The 20,494-nt window shown below is 44.6% G+C and overlaps 2 protein-coding genes across 8 annotated transcripts in view; one reads left to right on the top strand and one right to left on the bottom strand.

Annotated features, from left to right (window-relative positions):
- CKAP5 (cytoskeleton associated protein 5) overlaps positions 1 to 4,412 on the top strand; it is a 48,867-nt gene extending 44,455 nt beyond the window's left edge. For 6 of the 7 annotated variants that reach the window (XM_071744823.1, XM_071744822.1, XM_071744821.1 and 3 more), the window contains 6 exons: positions 777 to 965; positions 1,065 to 1,202; positions 1,717 to 1,800; positions 1,891 to 2,050; positions 2,655 to 2,809; positions 3,675 to 4,412. In XM_071744823.1, coding sequence (XP_071600924.1) covers positions 777 to 965; positions 1,065 to 1,202; positions 1,717 to 1,800; positions 1,891 to 2,050; positions 2,655 to 2,809; positions 3,675 to 3,929 — 981 coding nt within the window. In that variant the 3' untranslated portion in view covers positions 3,930 to 4,412. The remainder of the gene's footprint in view (positions 1 to 776; positions 966 to 1,064; positions 1,203 to 1,716; positions 1,801 to 1,890; positions 2,051 to 2,654; positions 2,810 to 3,674) is intronic. The other variant, XM_071744820.1, reaches the window with a different exon arrangement.
- Positions 4,413 to 7,325: 2,913 nt separating this feature from the next.
- On the bottom strand, positions 7,326 to 18,382 carry F2 (coagulation factor II, thrombin). Its single transcript, XM_071744833.1, has 14 exons — positions 18,220 to 18,382; positions 17,139 to 17,302; positions 16,174 to 16,198; positions 15,916 to 15,966; positions 15,360 to 15,465; positions 15,150 to 15,280; positions 12,614 to 12,910; positions 12,150 to 12,263; positions 11,732 to 11,858; positions 10,551 to 10,718; positions 10,102 to 10,275; positions 9,779 to 9,957; positions 8,038 to 8,108; positions 7,326 to 7,609 (listed from the first exon to the last, which is right to left on the bottom strand). Exons 1-14 carry the CDS (start codon positions 18,299 to 18,301, stop codon positions 7,466 to 7,468), a joined length of 1,833 nt encoding a protein of 610 aa, XP_071600934.1. The 5' UTR covers positions 18,302 to 18,382; the 3' UTR covers positions 7,326 to 7,465.
- Between the last annotated feature and the right edge of the window lie 2,112 nt (positions 18,383 to 20,494).

Below are 20,494 nucleotides of genomic sequence, written 5' to 3'. Positions count from 1 at the left end.
TAAAAGACAGCTTAGCCATTGTTAATGAAGTTAAACCTAATGAACTTGTGCTCTGTGGGTGTATATACCATATATACGTTATCTACTGAGTCTTCAGGGAAAGCTTTCGGTCTCCTGTTACTGGTAGAGAAGTCAGCACTAATTTTATTCCTCAGCTCTAAAGCAGGATCTGGGTACAGTACAGCTGGTTACAAAGAGAAAGTGTGTGCCAGTGCAAATATGGCTTGAGTAGATAGACCCAGTGTGTGTCTGTGTGTTGCAGCAGAGTGAAATGTGTCCAACTTCTGTGTGATCTCTTCTTATATAGTTAAATGCTTTTTCCTTGAGTTATCTTGCTTTAAGTCAGCTCTAGATTTTATTCCTCAGCTCTAAAGGGGAATCTGGGTACAGTACAGCTGGCTATAAAGAGAAAATGTGTACCAGTGCAAATACAGCTTGAGTAGATAGACACAGTGTGTGTCTGTGTTGTAGCAGAGTGAAATGGCTTTGAGTTCTGTGTGGTCTCTTCTTATATAGTTAAATGCTTTTTCCTTGAGTTGTCTTGCTCTAAGTCAGCTCTAGATTTTATTCCTCAGCTCTATAGGAGGATCTGGGTACAGTACAGCTGGTTACAAAAAGAAAATGTGTACCCATGCAAATACAGCTTGAGTAGATAGACCCAGTGTGTGTCTGTGAGTTGTAGCAGAGTGAAAAGGCATTGAGTTCTGTGTGATCTCTTATACAGTTAAATGCTTTCTCCTTGAGTTGTCTTGCTCTAAGTGAGCCTCTCCTTCCAGTGTCTCTGGAGGATGGTGCGCCTCCTTCCCCAGACCATCAACAGCATCAACCTGGATCGAATTCTCCTGGATATACACATTTTCATGAAGATCTTTCCCAAAGAGAAGCTGAAGCAATGTAAGAGTGAGTTTCCCATAAGGACACTGAAGACTCTGCTTCACACCCTGTGCAAGCTGAAAGGGCCCAAGGTTAGAGTAGTCACTAGTCTTGTATTTTAAATTGTTTGATGTTTATGCAGTCTCTAAAGCTATTTCTCTTTTTTAATTCCCTTTTTTTTCTTCTTTTAGATCTTAGATCATTTAACAATGATAGACAACAGAAATGAGTCTGAGCTGGAGGCTCACCTGTGTAGAGTAGTGAAACACTCCATGGACCAGACTGGAAGCAAAGCTGATAAGGATACAGAGAAAGGGGCTTCTCGCATAGTAAGTAGTGTAAATGGTTTGGTAGGGTGAGGGAATTTATTTAGGAAGCAAGCTTGGGTTTGTGGAATATTAAGTACTAATTGCCCTTCCAGCATTCAGACCGTGTTGGAAATGCTCTTCTATTTTTACTGTTTTTTATTGGTGTTTTGGGAACTTGGAGTGTGTTTCTGTTCCTATAAATATTCTGTGCATGTCCCAGGATGAAGATGTTCTGGTGTGCCACAAAGGGTTTATGCTGCCTGATACTGCATTTGATCTACTAAAGGCTAACTATCCTCAATATAAGTTTAAATACTGGCTTCTCAGAAGGAGTCCTACAGTAGTATTCCTTTTTCAAGTCCTACTCTCATTCTGGATAAACAGTGGCTATGTAAAACCCTAATCACTTCAAGGTTTTCTTCACCTTGAAAGCTCTGTATCCAGTTAGCAGGTCTGAAGGCACTGTGGGTTTGTTGAACTTCCCTTCGTTTTTATTCATCTTTCTTTAGAAGTCTCCTTTTATTTCTTTATTTAGGAGGAGAAGGCTTCAAAGGCTAAAGTTAATGATATTTTGGCAGAAATATTTAAGAAGATTGGCTCCAAGGAGAACACTAAGGAGGTAAGTCCTTCCTTCCTGCAAGGAAAATCGGATAAATTAGAATGGTGTATGCAGCAGTTGTAGTAATGCCCAGGAACTCTTCCTTCCCAGGGTCTGGCAGAGCTGTATGAATACAAGAAGAAATATTCTGATGCAGACATTGAGCCCTTCCTGAAAAACTCCTCTCAGTTCTTCCAGAGCTATGTGGAAAGAGGCCTTAGGCTGATAGAAACAGAACGGGAGGGAAAGGGACGCATTGGTGCCTCAGCAGGTAGGTGTTACAGCAAAACTGATTGATTGGTTGATTGATTGGCTGATTGATGAGAAGTAGGGATGCAAGGACAGCAGTTATATGTCCCCTGTTAGTAACTAATACTGGCAGATGTTTATGGATTCCCAAAGTGAGTTACCTGATGTCTTGGGACTTGTGTTGCTTTGTGAGGCACCATTTGCAGGCTGCATTCCTTGTTTACAAAAGATGTTATCACTGTTGTTATGCTAAAAGTAGAAAGCATCTGAAAGGCTTGGTAAATGGTACTAAACTTAGAAAAAGAAGACTCCAAATATTTCCCATCAAGCCACTTGCTGACTTGTCTCTGGACATGATGTTTACTTCTGATCCACCCCCACATCTTCCTCTTGCCCCTGCTGTTTTCAGCTGTCAGCCTCAGCACGACCTCTGGCTTGTTCTGCTGCCACTTCTGAAATGTCTCAGTTGGCTGAGTTGCCTGTGTTGGCAAACACACATCTTGGTAGTTTATAGGTTGATTGATTCTTCATCAGGTGCATCTTATTTTGAGGAAATGACCACTTACACTCCTTTGTTTTAATTTTTTTTTTACTTTTTTTTTTTTCCCCCTTCCCTCATCCTCCAGGAATTTCTTCTCAGATGGAAGGAACGTGTGTTCCTGCTTCTACCCACACTGTATCTTCATCTATAGGAAACACAAATGGGGAGGAAGTGGGGCCTTCAGTTTACTTGGAAAGATTAAAAATCCTCAGGCAGCGTTGTGGCCTTGACAACGCAAAGGTATTGTACTTTACATTTGTAAATCCCCACTTCATTTGCATGTTTTTAAGGAGTCACGTGGGTTTTTTTCTGTTAAAAGTGCATTCCAATCAGAATGGATGATCTTCATTACACTGCATGTCCTGGATTTCACTGTCACCATGCCTAGTGGCCTTACACTCATCATGTGGCCCAGTGGGTTTGTTTCAGTCCACTTTGTTTGGATCAGTGGTGTACATGCAGGTTCTTTCTACAGCCTTGTAGTTTTGATATCTTTCCTTGCCATGTAGTTAAGTCTCATAAGGCTTCAAATAATTTAACTACTGTTCTCTAAAGGCTTATGACTGTTTTAACCTTCAACACAAACTTGCATATCAGCTCACAGCTCTAGCTCTATGGAGAAGAAATGTTTCCTAGGTGGTAGGAACAAGGCAGATGGAAACATCAGTTGGTAAAAGAACAGGAACAGGCATTAAGTCTGTCAGGGTGGATCTTGCCAAGCAATCTCATCTCATTTCTCCAGAAAACTCAGTCTGTTGATGCTGCACATAGGCATGGACTTGCTGTTTAAGACTGCAGCAGGTCATCTCAGTGAAACACTCATCTGCTGTGAATTTTTGATCTTTAGAGCTGTAGTTCCTTTGTGTCCTACTGACATCAACCTAAACACAAACTAATTATAAATGATAGGAACTAAGAAATAACATTTTTTGCATGGTTCTGCCTTTGATGGCAGCTGACTTTATCCCTCCAGATCCCCTCTGTTACATCGTTCCTTCCCTTTCCTCTGTTTTTAGTGTTTGTGAAAAAGAAAAACCATGAGTTATGCTTTGTTCTTATATGGCTTTTGCCACTCTGTTTAACACATCCCTGTCTTCCCCCATAGCAGGAAGACAGACCACCTCTGACATCTCTGCTCTCTAAACCAGCAGTCCCTACAGTTGCATCCTCCACAGATATGCTTCACAGTAAGCTCTCCCAGCTCCGTGAGTCACGGGAGCAGTACCAACATCTGGACCTGGACTCCAATCAGACTCATTCCTCTGGCATTGGAACTACCCTGGCTTCACCCTCATCTGCAGCAGCTAATATTGATGACTTGAAAAAAAGATTGGAGAGAATAAAAAGCAGTCGCAAATAAAGATGCAAGAGAGGCAGCATCACTGTTGCTTGGGCTGTCTTCAGCTTTAGTTTACTAAACTAGAAGTCTTCATAGTTAAATGGCCTCATTTAGGCCTAATGTATACAAACTGGTTTATGTATTATACAGTGGATTTTGGGGGGCTGAGTCATTGATTGTGGCACAAGTATTTGTACATACTCTGCTTCTCAGCGAGCATCTCTTTGACAATAGAAGGCTGTCTGTGTATTAGTTTTAGTGTACAGACCTGTAAACAACCATCCTCTTGCTCAGACTAGTTTCTCATAACTTGTTTTTTTTATTTGTAAAATTGTCTTTAAGATCTTTTCCTAGTTCTTAACTCTTAGAAGATCTCTAGTGTTTTCACTTTTAATTTTGTGAATTCTTCTCCATGTAATCCTTGAACTGTTGATTCTATATGGACACATGGCATGAAGTAACTAATTTAAGTGTCTTTTGTAAATAAAGTTTGCATTAACTATACCAGCCTCTGTAGAAACAGCAGTGACTGCTGGTCAGAGAAGTCACTCTATTCCTGAATGTTAGTGACTGGGCATCTAGAAACTGAACTTAAGCTGTTCTTGACATGAACCTTGGGGTATGGAAAGGAAAGGAAAATGAGTGAACATAGACTATCTGTGGGTGCAATCCTGAGACTTTGCACTCCTACTTGTATGAGTAGTGGTGCATTTTTCATATAGTTGCTTTTTTTGTTTTGGAATACATTTTTGTAGCTTGAGAGCAAGTTGAGAGTATTTAGTTTGCTGAAATGCTTATTTTAACTATCTAGTCCTTGTGATGCCTCTATCCAGATTAAGCAGAGTCCCATCTGTGTCCAGTTTCTTTCAGGGAGCCTGCTGCTGTTGATGTGGAGTAGATTAGCAGTGATGCACAGTCAGTGGACTCTCTTATCCTGAACTCATTTGGCTAAGCAGTCTTTCTCGTGCAATTTTCAAATGCAGGGAGACCACCACCATGTTGGTTTTGCTCCCAAACATCTGATATCAGCAAACTCTGACCCCTGGTAGTGCTAATCTGCAAACTGCAACCACTGCTTTCTTTGGGAGACCCTCTCACATGAGCCTTTTCCAGAAGCAACAGGTATGCAGATGAAGACTTACATTGTGCAGCCTGTCTGACCCTTTTATCTCTAGGGAAGTGATGTCTTCCTTACTGCTGCAATTCTGTCAGAGCTGGTAGTGAAGCATAAATTGCACATCTGTCCCACAGCTAAGACAGAGTTACTGAGGAGTTGGGCAGGCAGGCTTACAATAGCACTCTTTTGCTCTAGATTTTTCTCTTCTCCATGTAACTACTGCTTTTGTTTTTTTCCTCTGTGGCTGTCTCTGCCTTAGGGCCATTACTGAAACTATCTTGTCTGATTATAGTAAAAACGTGGCTTTAAATTAGTACCTGTACAACAGATCTGTTCCAGAGCTTCTGCAAATAGCTGAGAACTTCCTTTACAGGCCCCCTAGGCTGGGGTTGCAGTTGACATAATACTGTTGGTGCTTCTGTTGAGCTTGTACACTGTGACAAGTAGAGCTGACAACATTCTCTATCCTGTGTCAATTGCCATCATGCCATGCATTGCTTCATCACCTTGATTTAGTACTCACAGTCTCCCCCTAACCTGAAGCAAGCATGCACTTCCTTCTGGAAGAGAGCTGTATGGCAAGTGGAGGTTTGGCCCTCACTGGTAAGTGCTGGGGTTTTGTGCACTTAAACTGGGGCTGCTTGTGAATAGTTTGTGTTGGCTGCCAGGAGTTATTGCCACTACCTCTCCAATATTAGCTGCTTTTTGAAACTTACTGACATTTAAATTTATCCATATGTTCCTTTACGGTGTCCAGCAGACCTTTTAAAGAGCTGTTCAACTGTTACTGAGCTCAGGATGTTAAAACAGCAATGCCTGCAAAGCTGCATACAACTATTTAAAATTTGAAGCTGAATTGGAAATGAAGTACAGAAATTAAGTAGCAAAAGATACAATTGCTTACTATGAATGAGTTTTTGCCCTGTGTCTCTGTAGTGCTTGGATGGACTAAGTATCCTGGGAGTTCTGAATTAAAAGTTGTGCACATAAATTAATAAAGCCTAATCTTTAGCCCAGACAATATTTAAATAACATTAAACTGAATTTTAAAAATTATTCCTCTGTATTGTTTGTAACAAGTCAGTATTAAGAGTGACTCCAGAAACTGCATGGTCCTGGTTCCTCCCTTAGAAGTGCAGTTTTTCACAGATAATTAGAAAGCAGTGAAACAACGAGGTTAAAAAGTTAAACATTAGAAAGACCAAAGGTTTTCAGTGTCCAGTGCCTGTGGTTATTAATGACTCCAAGCAGTTGTGAGGAGGAACTTTGAGTTCTTGAGGTTTCTTTCTTTAGAAGTCTTTGAGAGGTTGTTTTTATGCTTGCTTTGGGCAGTCAAATGGGATGGTCTCATTTGAGAACCAACTTGAAGACATTTGCAAGGAGATGACCAGAGACAGTAGCTGATCAATAACTTAGTTTATGTCCAACTAATTTCAGATAGTTACCTCAGCTGTCACTTTTTCAGCACAACTCTACTTCTTCATACTGTGTGAGTGCAACAGAATTTCACTGTTGTCTCTTTCTGTGACTTGATGGCACTGTGAGTGAGCTCAGGAATATGGTGTCAAGATCACTTGGCTTAGTCAAGAATATGTTTTTAGTCCTGGGTCCTTGATAGTCCACACATTCCTGCTGAAGAGGTCATGAAAGAATTGAAGCATTTTTGGGGAGTGATCCTCAAACCAGACAGGTAGAGTGAGGATGCTTCTTTTGGAGGCCCTCTGACAATGACTGTGCACGAGTTGCTTCTTTCTGAATCTTGCTATGCAGGTGGAAAATACTCTTTGAGGACCCAGCACTACCTGCTGAGAAGAATATCACTGCCATACTGGAATGGGAACACCTGGAATACAATGTGTTCCAGCCTGTATTGCTCTGTAGGATGAATTGCATACTGCTGGCATCTGTAACATCTGAAGATGCTAAGCTTGCAAAGGGTGGTGCTGGTATTGATTAACTGCTCTAGTAGCTGAGGAAATGTCTTATCAAAACTGGTTTATAGTTCCTTTACTTGTGACATTGATATTGGTGCTTTGCATAGTGCCAGAGTTACTGGAGGGTGATTATCTCCAGCACATGGGCTCAGTTTCTAGAACAGAAAATGCATTGACTTGAAGGGAGACTTGGAGCTATTGTCAAGTCTAAAAGCTATTGATGATTCCATCTGATAAAATGGAGGATAATTTGTTTGAAGTACAACAATAATTAGTACAACCAGTGCAGTTCTGTTGGTACTTGTGGCTACTGTGATGGTTGAGATTCAAGTGCAATGAAACTCAGCGTAAATAAAAGGAAGAAGATGGGTTTGAGAACTTTTTTATTTTCAAGGAAGAACACTTCAAGTTGTAAAGGTATAACTTTTACTTCAGGGTCTTCTATTACTTATATTTTTAGGAAGTGGAGCATTGTAGCAAAACTGAGAGCAAGGTAAATATTTCCTTTATCCCCCGTGTTTTTCGATGACTTTTCGCATCCACTTTTTCAGGCGGAATACGTGGGTATAAAATCCATATTTGCCATCTCTGTCACAACCTTCTCCCCATGACACAACTCCCACTTGATACCAACGGTTGTCATCTGGGTTCTAAAGCAAGGAGAAATTGAATTGGTACAAGGAGCAAAAGATTTTCAGATTGAAGCCTTGTTATGCACTCCAGTCTGTCTAGTGATAGATCCTGCTTGGGATGCTGCCATCTACTAGATAATAACATCATAAACCTCATGGGAATTATGGGAATTGCCATCACTCAATCATTCTGCAGCTGATGTCTGGATGTGCTGAGAATTCAGTACAGAAACAGAGCTGGATCACTGCAGGATTCATCTCAATTTCTCACCTTTGGCATCAGATTGTTTGCTGTAGCCACTCTGTAGTCCCACATCTCTGGTTTTTAATACTATTTAATACTATATTAATACTATTTAATACATTTTTTTAATACTATTTTGAAAGTTCAGCATAGCACAAACCTTGCTCTGTATGTTTTAAGAGGCTGACCCTGCTGAACATACCTTCATTACAAAAGGTCCCCCACTGTCCCCTTCACAAGCATCTCCTCTCTTGGAGTCTTCAGGACTGTAACCTACAGGCAAGAAGAAAGACACTTGACTGTAGGGGGGGCACCCACTGTCTGGTGTTGGCCATCTTGTCTTTGAAGTTTGGTTGCAGAAATTTAGAGAGCTTTGAGATTAATTAGTGTTTCTCCTAACTATTAGACTTAAATTTAGAACACAGCTTTGCATTGTTTTTATTGCATGTAAAACCCATAACTCTGCATCTGTCTTTCCAACACTCCTGAATCCAATATGTTCTTCTCCTCTCTGTGCCCTCATTCCTGTTTTCTTTCACCACCGCTCCTGGTGGTGTCAGCTGCCACTGTGTCCAGAGCTGTAGCTTGAACTACTGTGCCTTGAATAGAATCATAAAATTATAGAATGGTTTGGGTTGGAAAGGACCTTAAAGATCATCCAGTTCCAACCTCCCAGCATGGACAGGGACACCTTCCAGGAGACCAGGTTGCTCAAAGCCCCCCCAAACCTGGTCTTGAGCATTTCCAGCAAGGGCCCATTCATTTCTTTTGTCTTACAAACTTCTGTGTGTAATATTCTATGTACTCTGCTGTTCTGTTCTATTTACTATACAGGCACATTGCCCTCTTGACTTTCATCTTCCTGTCATTCTGCAAGCTCTGCTTTTTCCTCCAAGTGACTGCCTTCTTACAGACAGTCACTTGGAGGAAGAGGAAGGGGATTTCACTTGAGTTCCTGAGGAACTAGACAGTGCATCTACATTTCCCCATCACCCATGTCTCCACTTTCATACTGTATGTCTGCATCTCTCCTATTTTGCAAAAGGGAAAAATAGTACTGTTAGTGTATGCTCTTATGAAACTGGCTGCTATTCTAAGGCAAGTAATTGTAGGGGTTAATGGATGCAAACAGGACAAACTCAGCCAAAAGTTGTTGGAGATTTGTAGAAACTGATAAAGGATGCAGGAATTGAGAATACAGCAGAAAGTATTGCACTAGTATGTGAATCCATAGTCTCTATGTTGAATACTGTGTTCATTTTTGTTATTGCTCAAAAAGACCATGGTGCTAGAAGAGATTTAGGAAGTTAGGACAAGGATTATCAAAAGTACAGAATGCCTTCTATATTCAGTAAGATTACATCAGTGTTTTTCAGCTTGAAAGAGAAATGGCAGAGCTGCAAGGGGTCCATAAAACTGAATATGACAGGGAGAAGGACTTTTTTTTTAGTTTTTCAAATTTATAGACAGAAAATTTAACAGAATGGAATGAATTAATTTTTTGACACATGCCACACATAGTCTGCTGTGAGCATAAGCAGGAAGTGGCTCCTAAGAGTTGAGACAAGCTTGTGGAGAAGGGGTTGTTTATGCATCAAGTAGGATAACTGGTGTGCAGCCTCTGATTTAGTAAATCACTGAGCTGTTCCATATGCTGTTGAAAAGATGATTATATGTGTGCTCAGCTCTCACACAGCTATTGCTGATATCTAGCAGAGTGGTGCCCTCAGGCTGGTTAGCCTGACATAGCATGTTACAAACCTTATCCATAGCTTTGTGTTCTCCAGCCTTCATGTGTCCTGAGAGCTGAAGAAGTTCTTATCAGGGGAAAGGTAATCTTATAGATGGCCTTTGAAAATTTATTGGAAAGTAACCTCCCATAAGGAGCTCAGAGCCTTGGTCCTAGGTGACATTTTGGCCCTGGGGTCTCCAGTGCTGCTTACCTGCACAGAACATGTTGTCAGTGACTTTAACTTTGGTGGATGCCTTGCAGATTTCTTGGTCTACAATGGGCACATTGAGCTGTTGCAGAACTGTGGGGAGGTTGCTTGGGCTGGTGGCCCATGTTTCTTTCAAGTTTCCCCAGCCAGTAACCCTCCCTTTGTAACCAGCCAGCATCAGCCTGTGGAAGGAAGTGTGAGTGTAATCAAACATAACTCCCTTGCTGCAAAGAGCCAAAACGAGGCTCATTTTTCTTATTTTTTTTTTTTTAAGGCCCAAGGGCATTTTAGCCTGTGATTTTAGGACTGGGGGACAACCTCCTCACCTCTGCACAATCTCTTTGGTGGGCAGGCAGACAGGGTGGATGTAGTCACTGAAGATGATGGGTCTCTTCAGGTGCATTAGTGCAATGTCTCGGTCCATGTTCTCTTTCCAGTTGTACTTTGGATGGATGATGATTTTATCCAACAGAGCAATTTTCTCTTTATTCTTTTCATATCTGAAATAGTCATGAAGGAAAGGAGTTGCTGTACAGTAGCAACTGAAAGTTTTCTGCCATTCATGATACTCTCAGGTGCATTTGTACCCTCTGAGACTTGCCATGGTTCTGCCCTCCCTTTCACTTTTCAGACCAGAAAATGACACTCAGATCTCACTATTGAGAAGCATGTGACATGGGTTATGTGTGTTTTGTTGGATACTAAATGCTTGCCCAACCTCCTTGTGTCTTATCACTCCAAGAGGAAGGCAATGTCACTTTGTCCAGGTTCTTACTTTGCCCTTACGTGCTTGCCAATCCGCACCAGGATGTCATTTGTAGTTAAGTTCTTGTCCCAGGGTGGATAAAAAAGGCAATGAGCAGCAGTCAAGATCCAGCTGTCACTGATGAGGCTGGCACCACACAGCAGCTCTTGAGGACTCTTTTTGTAGAGCATCACCTGCCTGAGGGACAAGGAGGAGGAAGGCTCAGCAGAACCAGAGGTGCAGCTGGCTGAACGTGTCTTGGTGCTGTGCAGAATTTGTAGTGAGAAGGGAAGAGCATTGCACTGTGCAAAGACAACTGCATAGGGGCTGTCTAGCAAAAACCTGCCCAGGACACATATATATGTAGTATGCCATTTACCCTGTCTCCTTCACCTAAAGAGGTTTCTCATCCTCTCTGAGTTGCCAGTGGATCGAGGGAAGTGATTCTTCCCCTCTGCTCTTGTGAGACCCCACCTGGAATACTGTATCCAGTTCTGCAGCCCCTAGTACAAGAAAGACATGGATTGCTGGAGTGTGTCCAGAGAAGGGCCACAAGGATGATCAGAGGGCTGGAGACAGAGGACAGACTTGAGAGAGGTGGAGTTATTCAGTCTGGAGAGGACAAGACTCCAAGGAGACCCTATTGTGGTCTTCCAGTATCTGCAGGGGATCTACAAGAAAGCTGGGGAGGGACTTTTTGGATGTCAGGGAGTGGTAGGACTATAGGGATTCAAATTAGAGGAGGGGAGATTTAGATTGGAAGTTAGGATGAAGTTCTGCACCATTAGGGTGGTGAGACACTGGCACAGGTTGCCCAAGAGAGATGGTGGAAGCCCCATCCCTGAAGTTTTTAAGCCCAGGCTGGACACGGCTCTGAGCAACCTGAGCTGGTGGGAGGTGTCCCTGCCCGTGGCAGGGGGGTTGGAACTGGATGATCTTAAAGGTCCCTTCCAACCCTGAAAGTTCTATGCTTCAGCAAAGCTGGGAAGAGGAAGAGACACATCAGCTACTCTTGCTTTCCTACATGGTTATATACTTGGCTCAAGAGGAGCCATTTTATTTCCAGCTATTTTATTTCTGCCTTGTTGACCACTTGAGAAGCTTTCACTAGAAGCCATAATTCCCACACACGGCCTGAGCTGGGAGAGCCCTTTACTTTCTCTTGAACTTACTCTCTGCTTGAGCTGAAGGGAGACACAAAAAGCACTTACCAGGGGGAACTGCCAACTTCTGCATCATCTCCGTGCACAATTCTGCCTCCTATGTAGGACTCCAGCAGCTCCTTCTCACTTTTGTCTGTTACCTTTTTCTTCTCAAATAAAGGACGAGTGCCACAGTCTGAAAAAACAGGCAATCTGGCTTTGGCACTCTACCTGATTCACAGGGGAGAAATGTCTGCTGTCAGCATGCTAGGCTGGAAAAGCCTAGGAAGGAAGAGCTTACTAGCTCTGTGATTGTGACTGGAGATGAATTTCTGAGGATCCTTCAAGGAATTCAAGTACCTCACCCAGCTTTTGACAGCTTTTGGCAAGGTGGTGGTTGTGAGGCACACTTGAGTGTCTTGTGGGAAGCAGATGCAGCTGTAGCCTTTCTACAAAGCCTGATGCTGTATCTAGAGGTTTTGCTCACCTGCTTCACCTGAACCAAAGGTTTTGTCATCAAAGAAGGTTTTGAACTCTTGAGGAAGGGTAGTACGTCCTGATATTCCCTCTGACTGTTCATTCCCATCCTCCAGCGAGCTGGCTGAGAGAGACAGAAGGACAAACATGGGAAATTTTAATTGTCAGCAATGTAAATGTCCCTCTCCACACACAATCGAAATTAATTGAGGGAATGATTATTTAAAAGCCCTTCTCTTTTTAATGCTTCTTGTCCACCATTGTGAGTTTTCAGGGTGAAGAGAACACCCAAGGGATATTACAGCTCTGTCAGTGTACAGGGTGAGTACATGTCATATTTGGACAACCAGGACTTCCACATAGATGGTGCACATCCTTCCCTTTGTCTGTTCCTCCCAGCCCAAGCACTTCAGACTGCTTTTGTTTGTTCCTGCCTCACAAGTGTGTCTACCCAAGCCAGTGCAGGCTTCTCACCACAGTAGTGCAGATCACAGTATCCAAAGTTGGGTGGTTCATCTGTGACACACCAGACACCCTCCTCATCTCCATCAGGATTCCGACAGTAATTCTCCAGCAGCTTCACGTTGGGGTCGAGGTGTTTTCCAAAGAGCACCTCTTTGGCTTTCTCAGAGTCCCATGGCAGGCACCTGGCTCCAGACACAGTGATGGAGAGGGTTCCTGTATAGAGCATGCCTTTGTCTTCTTCACATTGCTCCACTGGGGGTGGGGGTGTCTCCCGTGGGGTGAATTCAACTGTTGTTCTCTCTTCACCTGGAAAGACAGAGCAGTGATTTAAGCCATAGCTCTTCACTGGGAAATACTATAAGAAAATAGCACCAGATCCTCTTTACTAAAGCCCAGGGTTATATGGGGCATCCCATTATGTTTAGGAGCTCCTACTCCTAAACATGTGCTCCCAAGCATGTGGTGGCTCTCTACGGTATTGCAGTGTCAGAAGAGGGTCTTTCAGCAGGAGGTAAGGTGAGGCTGATGCTGCCCATCATACTTCTCTTTGCCACTAAGATGTGAGGGACAATATTGTGTTGCCTTCTGGGGTACCTTTGAGAACCAGTTCAAGGGATGGGGAGGCACCTCAGGCATTATAATGCTCCTGAGTTAGAGCCTCTAATGCTATTTTCTTAAATGTGTTACTGGAGTGTATTTGGAGGAGCCTTTTGTGATGTCTTTTTGAATGGTGGCATTAAACTTATGAGAAAAAGATGGTTAGGAAGGAAAAACGCCCTAGAGAACCTTCTAGAGGTATGCAGGAGATGAACTTACTTAGGTATATGTGGTTATTTGCTTGTCCACACTTGACATTTAATCCCTGATGTGGTGTATCTGATCATCCCATGCTACTAAAATAGCAAACATAACTTTTGCCAGTATTTCTGTATCTAATGTTAAAGAGAAAAATTTTCCTGACAACCTTTCCACACTTTTTCCTGCAAGTATCCTAATGGCTGCAAGGTTTAAGCAGCATTTCTTGAGTGGGCACCAGATAAGCTGTTGTGCAGCAGTTGCTTGGCCTCAAGCTCCTTTTTCCTTGTAAAGGGAGATTTTATGTTTGAGTGCTCACCCTGGGGCACAACAGCCACTGAGCAAGGAGCATTCACCTCAGTCCCTGAGGCTGCTCCTGCATGAGGTTGACTCATGTCAATATGAGGCACAAAACCAAGGCTTTTCTAGTCCTGCCATATCCATGAAAGGGTAACAGTAGCTTCTGTAGGTCAGACCTCAACTGGTGACAGAAATAGTGCAGATGCCTTGATCACTCCAGAGCAGGATCTCTTCCCAGTTTGCTATATTGTAAACCATGGCAATGGTAGTGATTTTTAAAACTTCAGCATAGAATCATAGAACTGGCTGGGTTGGAAGGGACCTCAGAGATCATCAAGTCCAACCCTTGATCCACTCCCCCCGTGGTTCCCAGCCCATGGCACTGAGTGCCACATCCAGGCTCTTTTGAAATATCTCCAGGGATGGAGAATCCACCCCTTCCCTGGGCAGCCCATTCCAATGGCTGATCACCCTCTCTGTAAAGAAATTCTTTCTAATGTCCAACCTAAACCTCCCCTGGCACAACTTGAGACCTCTTGTGCCCTCTTGTCTTGCTGAGAGTTGCCTGGGAAAAGAGCCCAACCCCCCCCTGGCTCCAACCTCCTTTCAGGGAGTTGTAGAGAGTGATGAGGTCTCCCCTGAGCCTCCTCTTCTCCAGCCTCAACACCCCCAGCTCCCTCAGCCCTTCCTCATAGGATCTGTGCTTGAGTCCTTTCACCAGCCCAGTTGCCCTAGGTAATAACCCTTGGTCAAAATGGTTGCTGACTTCTCTGACCTTCACTGCTAAGAGATGTTGCCTCCTAGTTTGCTTTTGGAAGAGGAATGTCTGCTGTGAGGTTCTCTGGTTTCTATCAGTTGTTCTGAGACTGGAGAAGACAGCTCTGTATTGTGGAGAAGAAGTAGGATGAGATAAGTCTAGGGATGGTTCTCCATCTTGTCAAGTGCAATTATGAGAGATGGACATCTTCTCTTTTCTTGAGATAGTGCTATCAAACTGCACCCCTCTGTATGAGTGAATGTTAAGGCCATCAAGCACAAGCTGCAGTGTTTTGGACCTAACAGTGAGAATGTGGACCAAGAAAAATAGTATGACTCATGCTGCCACAGATTAGAGGCAGCTAAGCCAGGATTTTGGGACATTCCTTGCTGGCAAAACTGTATTAGAGTCCAGGGAACTGCTGACACCAGATTTAATATAGATCTAGATTAGTGTAGTCTAGAGAAAAGGGCATGAGGAGGATTTAGCTAAGGTAGATATGGGCAACTCAGTGACATTTCCTCCTCTGCTCCTTCACCCTTTAAGATGCAGACCCTCTACTCTTGACTGACCTCTGCTCACGTTAAATTTCTCCCTCCTAACCCTCTCCACTTCCTTCACACATTTAGTATCAGTGTCAGTACAGTGTGCCCTGATGGTGACAGCTTGCTGGGGTGTAGTGCTGAACCATACCACACACTGGGATGGGACAAGCTTCCCGTTCCACTGTTGGGTCTCGGGTGTAGCACCAGGGGCCATCTGAGCTGCTGTCTGGGTTCCTGCAGTAGTTCTCAGTGAGATCTTTATGAACAGTGGCATTAAACCTATGGGAAAAATCTGGTTAGGTTAGGAAGGAAAGACACCCTGGAGAACCCCATAGAGGTGTGCAGGAAATGAGCTTACTTAGGTATGTGTGGGTATTTGCTTGTCCACACTTGACATTCAATCCCTGATTTGGTGTAGCTGATTGTCCCTTGGTAGTTCTGTCCCAGATCATGAGAGCAGTTGCCTGTCAAAATCCCAGCATAACGTCAGTCAGGAAATGAATGCTGTGGCTTTTCAAGGTCAGAGGTACCATCCCCAAATCCCTTTAACTTCTGATGCTCAGGTGTGCTGGCACAAGCACAGGGAATCTCTTCATGGGGTGGGAAGAGCTCGCAGTGAAAGCTCTCCCTGCCTCATGCACAGCTCAGGGCCCTTCTGAGAGGCTGTTCTCAGGGACACCTGACTGTGCTACAAGAAGGACAGCTACCCCAGGCTGTTTCAGTGGAGGAGTTAGGGTGTTTGTGACATGGTTAGTGGGGAAATCAAGAATTTCAGACTCCCCTCCTGCTGTTTTTCTTTCTAATCAGATGGCTTCACCAGCTTTAGATGCTACTTTTCCCTTACAAACTCTGTGGGAAACAAGTTCCTGGCACTCACTGTATCTGAGAGGTTGAGGTCAACGTGAATTTCTTACCTTCTAGACAAGCATCCAGAACTGTCCTGGACTTTCTCAGGCCCTGACATACTAGCAAGATAAGAAGAAAGAAACATATTATATGAAAGGAATCCAAATAAGCAGCATAATTTGAACCAGTTTATCATCTAGGGACAAAACACAAATGCTTTATCCTGGAAAGTGAGCTCTTATAAAAGAGTAGGGAGCCATCTCTCCATGAAGGGACAGTGCATCCTAAGGGATTGCAGAGCACCTGCAGAACTTGAAGCAACTTACCTTGGTATTTTGACCAAAATGCCTCCTGTAAAAAAACAAAACAAAACAAAAAAACACATATTTAAGAGCAGAGACAGAGAACATCAGACCTTGCTTAGCTGCTGCAACTCAAACCAGTAGGTCAATGCCCCATGACAAAAATGAAACTAACTTAACTCTGTTGATACCAAAAAACACATTTTCACTCATCAGACTCAGGAATCAAGGGAGTACTGTTGTTTCTAAGAAGACCAAAGATGTTTATAACCTTCATCAACCTGCAGAGGAAGCAGAGCCTGGGCTGAAGTGCAGAAGTCCAAGGAGTTGAACGTAGAACTTTTAAGGCCACAGATCCCATGTAGCTATTGATTAGCAAGTTGTACATTTCTGCTGTGGAGCCTGAGAGTGATGGCTTTAGAAATACTCCTCAGATGTTTTACTTTGCTGGATTAGGACTCCTGACTGTTCATTTGTTTATTTTTGGGTGTGGAATTCAGGGCGGATGGTGGTCTTGGGCCTAGGAGCAAATCCTGAAGGGATGCAGAGCAAAATTAGCAGAGAGAGTGTGTCTGGAAGCCATAAAAAGGGACAAACTGTGCCAGAGCTTCATTTCAAAGGAGCTTGAGGCCCATGCACTTGGTGTTTGGTTGCTAAGCCAGCTCTTCTGTGTGTGTCTGAGGCTGTGGCAGTTCAAATGTGTGACACCATCCTGAAGGAGTAGGAGGTGCAATTCAGGACTGATGGTTGAGGGAAGACTCTCCTTTTCACTTAGCACTTAAAATGGAGAGGGAAGAAAAAGAATCTGGGCTTTGAGCTGCATTCCCTGAGGGAAACTTCCTAAGGAAACCTGAGCTCTCCCTGGGGCAAAGAAGCATCAGCCTCAACTTTGTGTCACAGCCCCTGGCTGCATGTTCAAGCTGCTGGCCTTTCACTGCATGGCTCAGCTGAGGGAATGTTTTTTGGGAACCCATGTCCCCTGTACATACCGTCTGAACAGTGGACTCAAGGGCTTCAAAAGCCTCCTCATAATTGCACGTTTCCTCCAGGCACTCTCTCTCCAGGTTTCCCTTCAGCATCTCTTCCAGAAATCCCTTGTTGGCACGTCTGGAGCGCTTGAGCAGTGACAGTGCCTGCCCCTTTTCCAGGAAAACTACCGGGTCAGAACACTGCCAGTCAAAGGGGTGCTCACAGCAGGAGGGCTCCTTTGTCTCCCCTTGTAATTTCCAAAACTCACACACAGCTGACACGGTGATCCCCCAGCCCGGCCTCCCCCCGTGCACCATATACAGAGAGGAGAAGCCCTGTCAGGTCCACCACACCTGATGATCAGAGCAGGCTCTCTCCGATGCATCCACTGGATCTGGCATCAATTAGGCAAAAGAAGGGACAGGAACCCTCTGCTATCCTAGACAAAGCTGCTCTGCTAACCTGCAGCTGGGCAGAGGCTGAAATTTCCCTGCCAGCCATTATGTGCCTGGCTTGCCAACCTCAGAGCACTGCAATAGGCACAGCTTGGTTCCACTTTCATGCTCAGAGACCCTGATTTGAGACCTGTAGACAGGTCTTCCCCCACACAGCAGTGGGTCAGGGCAGACCTCACCTCATATTAAGAAAAGATAAATGAATTAGAGGCTCCAGTAAGGGAAAAGGAGCAGGAAGGCTGCATATTGCGTATGACCTAATGTTTAAATAAGGGAGAGCTGGGGAAACAATGGTGAATTGCAGCCACCCAGATCAGCTGAGGAACTCTAGCCCCAAAAGGCCCAGTTGTGCCACACAAGGTCCTGGAGAGAGCCACATTCTCCTTCTCCACTGTCTCCCAAGTGACCTACAAAATCCACTGAGCTGTTGCCACCAGCCTTTTCCACCAGCTGCTGGATGATGCTGCATCCTCCTGTGCCGGAAAGCCCTGTGGTCGCTCCACTCTCAGCACCCTTCCTCTCCCAGCTTCAGGCTATCAGAAGCCTTATCAAGAAATCCTGCCTTTATCCTTTATCCTTTAACCCCATCTTTCTTCCTTCTCTCACCCAGTGGTACTGCCCTTCTCCCTGTGCCATCGAGTCTTACCTCCAGCATGGCTCAGTGTGAGGTGCAGAAGGCTGAGAAGGAGCAGGCCCCTCAGTACCCTGATGGTTTTGTTGTGCTCCATCCTGTACAGCCCTGGCTGCAGGAGAAATGCAAGAGGAGCAGAATAAGCAAAGTCACAGCCCCACTGGGTTAATATTGAACCAGAATGAAGAAATAGGACTCCAGAGGTCGTGGTGTGTCAGGGACAGTGGGACTGAGGCTCCACTTACCTCTCCTCTCTTGGCATCTCTCCCTTCCTTCAGGGCATTTTCATTTTCTTTCTTAATCGGTGGAAGCCAAGAAAACGGCTCTGAATCTCCACAGAACTAAAATTAGCACCCATTTCATAACAGGGAAGGTTGCATGAGGAATGGGAAGACAATCTGGACCCAGGGAGAGCTAACTGGGGCTGGCACCAAGAGGTCTGTGCCAGCTCACTGTAACCCCAGCCAGAGCACGTCACCTCTTTTCTCTCAGTGCCACTCTGCTTCCCTGCAGCTCTTGGCACCATCAGGGCATTTCCACCTCGTTGGCTCAGATCTCTTTCTCTCAGGCTGGACTGTAATAACTTTGCACACAGCAAGACTTGGAGAGCCCCTTAACCATTCCCCCTCTTCCTAGCTGCAAGCCCCCTGCTTTTTCCCTCTAGAGTTGTCTTTTCTCCCTGTGTTTACCAGCAAGTTCAGCCCCAGCTCTTTTGACACCAGAATGCAGAGTTTAAATCTCTCTTCTCAGCTGGCCCTTCCAAGGAGCAGGAGAGCCTGCAACAGCCCTCATGGAATTCAGATTTTTCTCCCAGTGAGGTCAGCAGTGGCACTGGCAGTGTGTGCTTCCCACGGTGTTAGAATTCCCAGCAGAGTGGAGGAGATTACAGAGGCATAAAGTTTGTGTTCCTCTTTTATTCTCATACCAGTGGATCATCAAAAAAAGTACATCCAAAAGGAAAAAAGCTCTGATGAGCAGTGAGCTAGCACAGCCAAAACTAGCCAGGAAAACAAGAGCTTCCAGGAACAGGGAGGCAGGAATTGTCAGGATGTCATGACATCAGCTAGTCAGGCAAGAAAGGGACTGCCAGAGCTGGGAAAGCTCTGATGATTCCTTCAGCAAGCAGAAAACCCTCGGAGTGAGAAACCAGCAGAAAGCAGGGCAGGGTGGGGGTAGTCTCAGGATCTATCACATTGCACAGAAATGCTTTCTGCCAGCAGGGAGCATGTTTTGTGCTGCGCCTCCGTGCAGCAGGTACCTCTGTAGTGTTTATCTCCATAGGAGGAGTGCAAATATTAGCATTAGGCTGGCTGAGGAATGACTCTCTGGACACTGGTACAAAGAGCAGTTGCAGAGGCTTCCTCTAAGAGCTAAGAGTATCTCCTCACTCTGTTCTCACCCACACACACCTCTGGATTTTGGAGATCCCTTGAGGAACAGCTGGGGTGCCCTGGATGGAGGAGTGTGTGTGTGTGCCCAGGGTCAGGCAGAACCCTGGAAACACCACATTACTTTGCTGGTGGAAGCAGCATTTATTTAGGAGTGCATAGGCAGGGAGAGCAGGAGGCTTCAGGGCACAAACTGGTTCTGGAAGAGTGGTGAAACCAGAGCTGCTGCCCTCCCACACAGCAGCAGCTGCCACCACAGCTCCTCAGTGCAAACAGCCCCGTATTTGTGTAAGCCCAGCTGGCAAGCAGAGGGCCCTGCTCAGGTGACAGAAGATTAGCAGCAAGCACAGTTTCTTTACTCTCTATATGGTAATTTGGGTCTCACATTGCAGGTGGGACAAGTGACCTCAGGGCATAACTGAGCAAGCCCATGTGAGTGTGAATGCAGGGAAGGAATTGCCCCACAAGAAGGCCACTGCCCCTCCTCCTGTTGTAGTGATGAGAGAGATGCTGCTGTGTTTTAGGGAGATGTAACACACCTGTACAAGTGTTCATTAGAGAGCTCGACAAGAAAGGCACCCAGACTCTCTAAAGTGTTGACTGAAAAATACCACTTGTTGGGGATAACATCAGAAGGCAAAATGGGATAACATTAAATCATCTTACAGCCCTTCAGGTGCTGGAAACAGCATCAGCCCATGCCACACTGCACAGATGGTGCCTGTGCTCAAGTTCATCAGTCATGGCCTTCATTGTTTTTATAAGATTTTATCAGAAGTAAATAATTCTATTTTTCATTTCTGCATATTCACATAAGAATATTCTGCTTCAATCTGAGAAAAAGATGAGGAACACAGTGGTGGCATCATCACCAGGTGCCAAGAAGAGGCAACCTGTAGCCT

Source organism: Heliangelus exortis, chromosome 5 (genome assembly GCF_036169615.1).
Source record: "Heliangelus exortis chromosome 5, bHelExo1.hap1, whole genome shotgun sequence".
Classification (NCBI taxonomy): domain Eukaryota; kingdom Metazoa; phylum Chordata; class Aves; order Apodiformes; family Trochilidae; genus Heliangelus; species Heliangelus exortis.
The sequence above is the reverse complement of the archived record's forward strand: the minus strand, read 5'-3'. Positions and strand labels throughout refer to the sequence as shown.

Bases quoted from the DNA above. Each gene is read 5' to 3' on its own strand.
- F2 (XM_071744833.1), bottom strand. From the start codon at position 18,301: ATGGAGCACAACAAAACCATCAGGGTACTGAGGGGCCTGCTCCTTCTC. The intron at 15,967-16,173 runs GTAAGTTGCTTC...TTATCTTGCTAG, and splicing joins ATTTTGGTCAAAATACCAAG to TATGTCAGGGCCTGAGAAAG. The intron at 15,281-15,359 runs GTAAGCTCATTT...TTTTTCCCATAG, and splicing joins AAATACCCACACATACCTAA to GTTTAATGCCACTGTTCATA.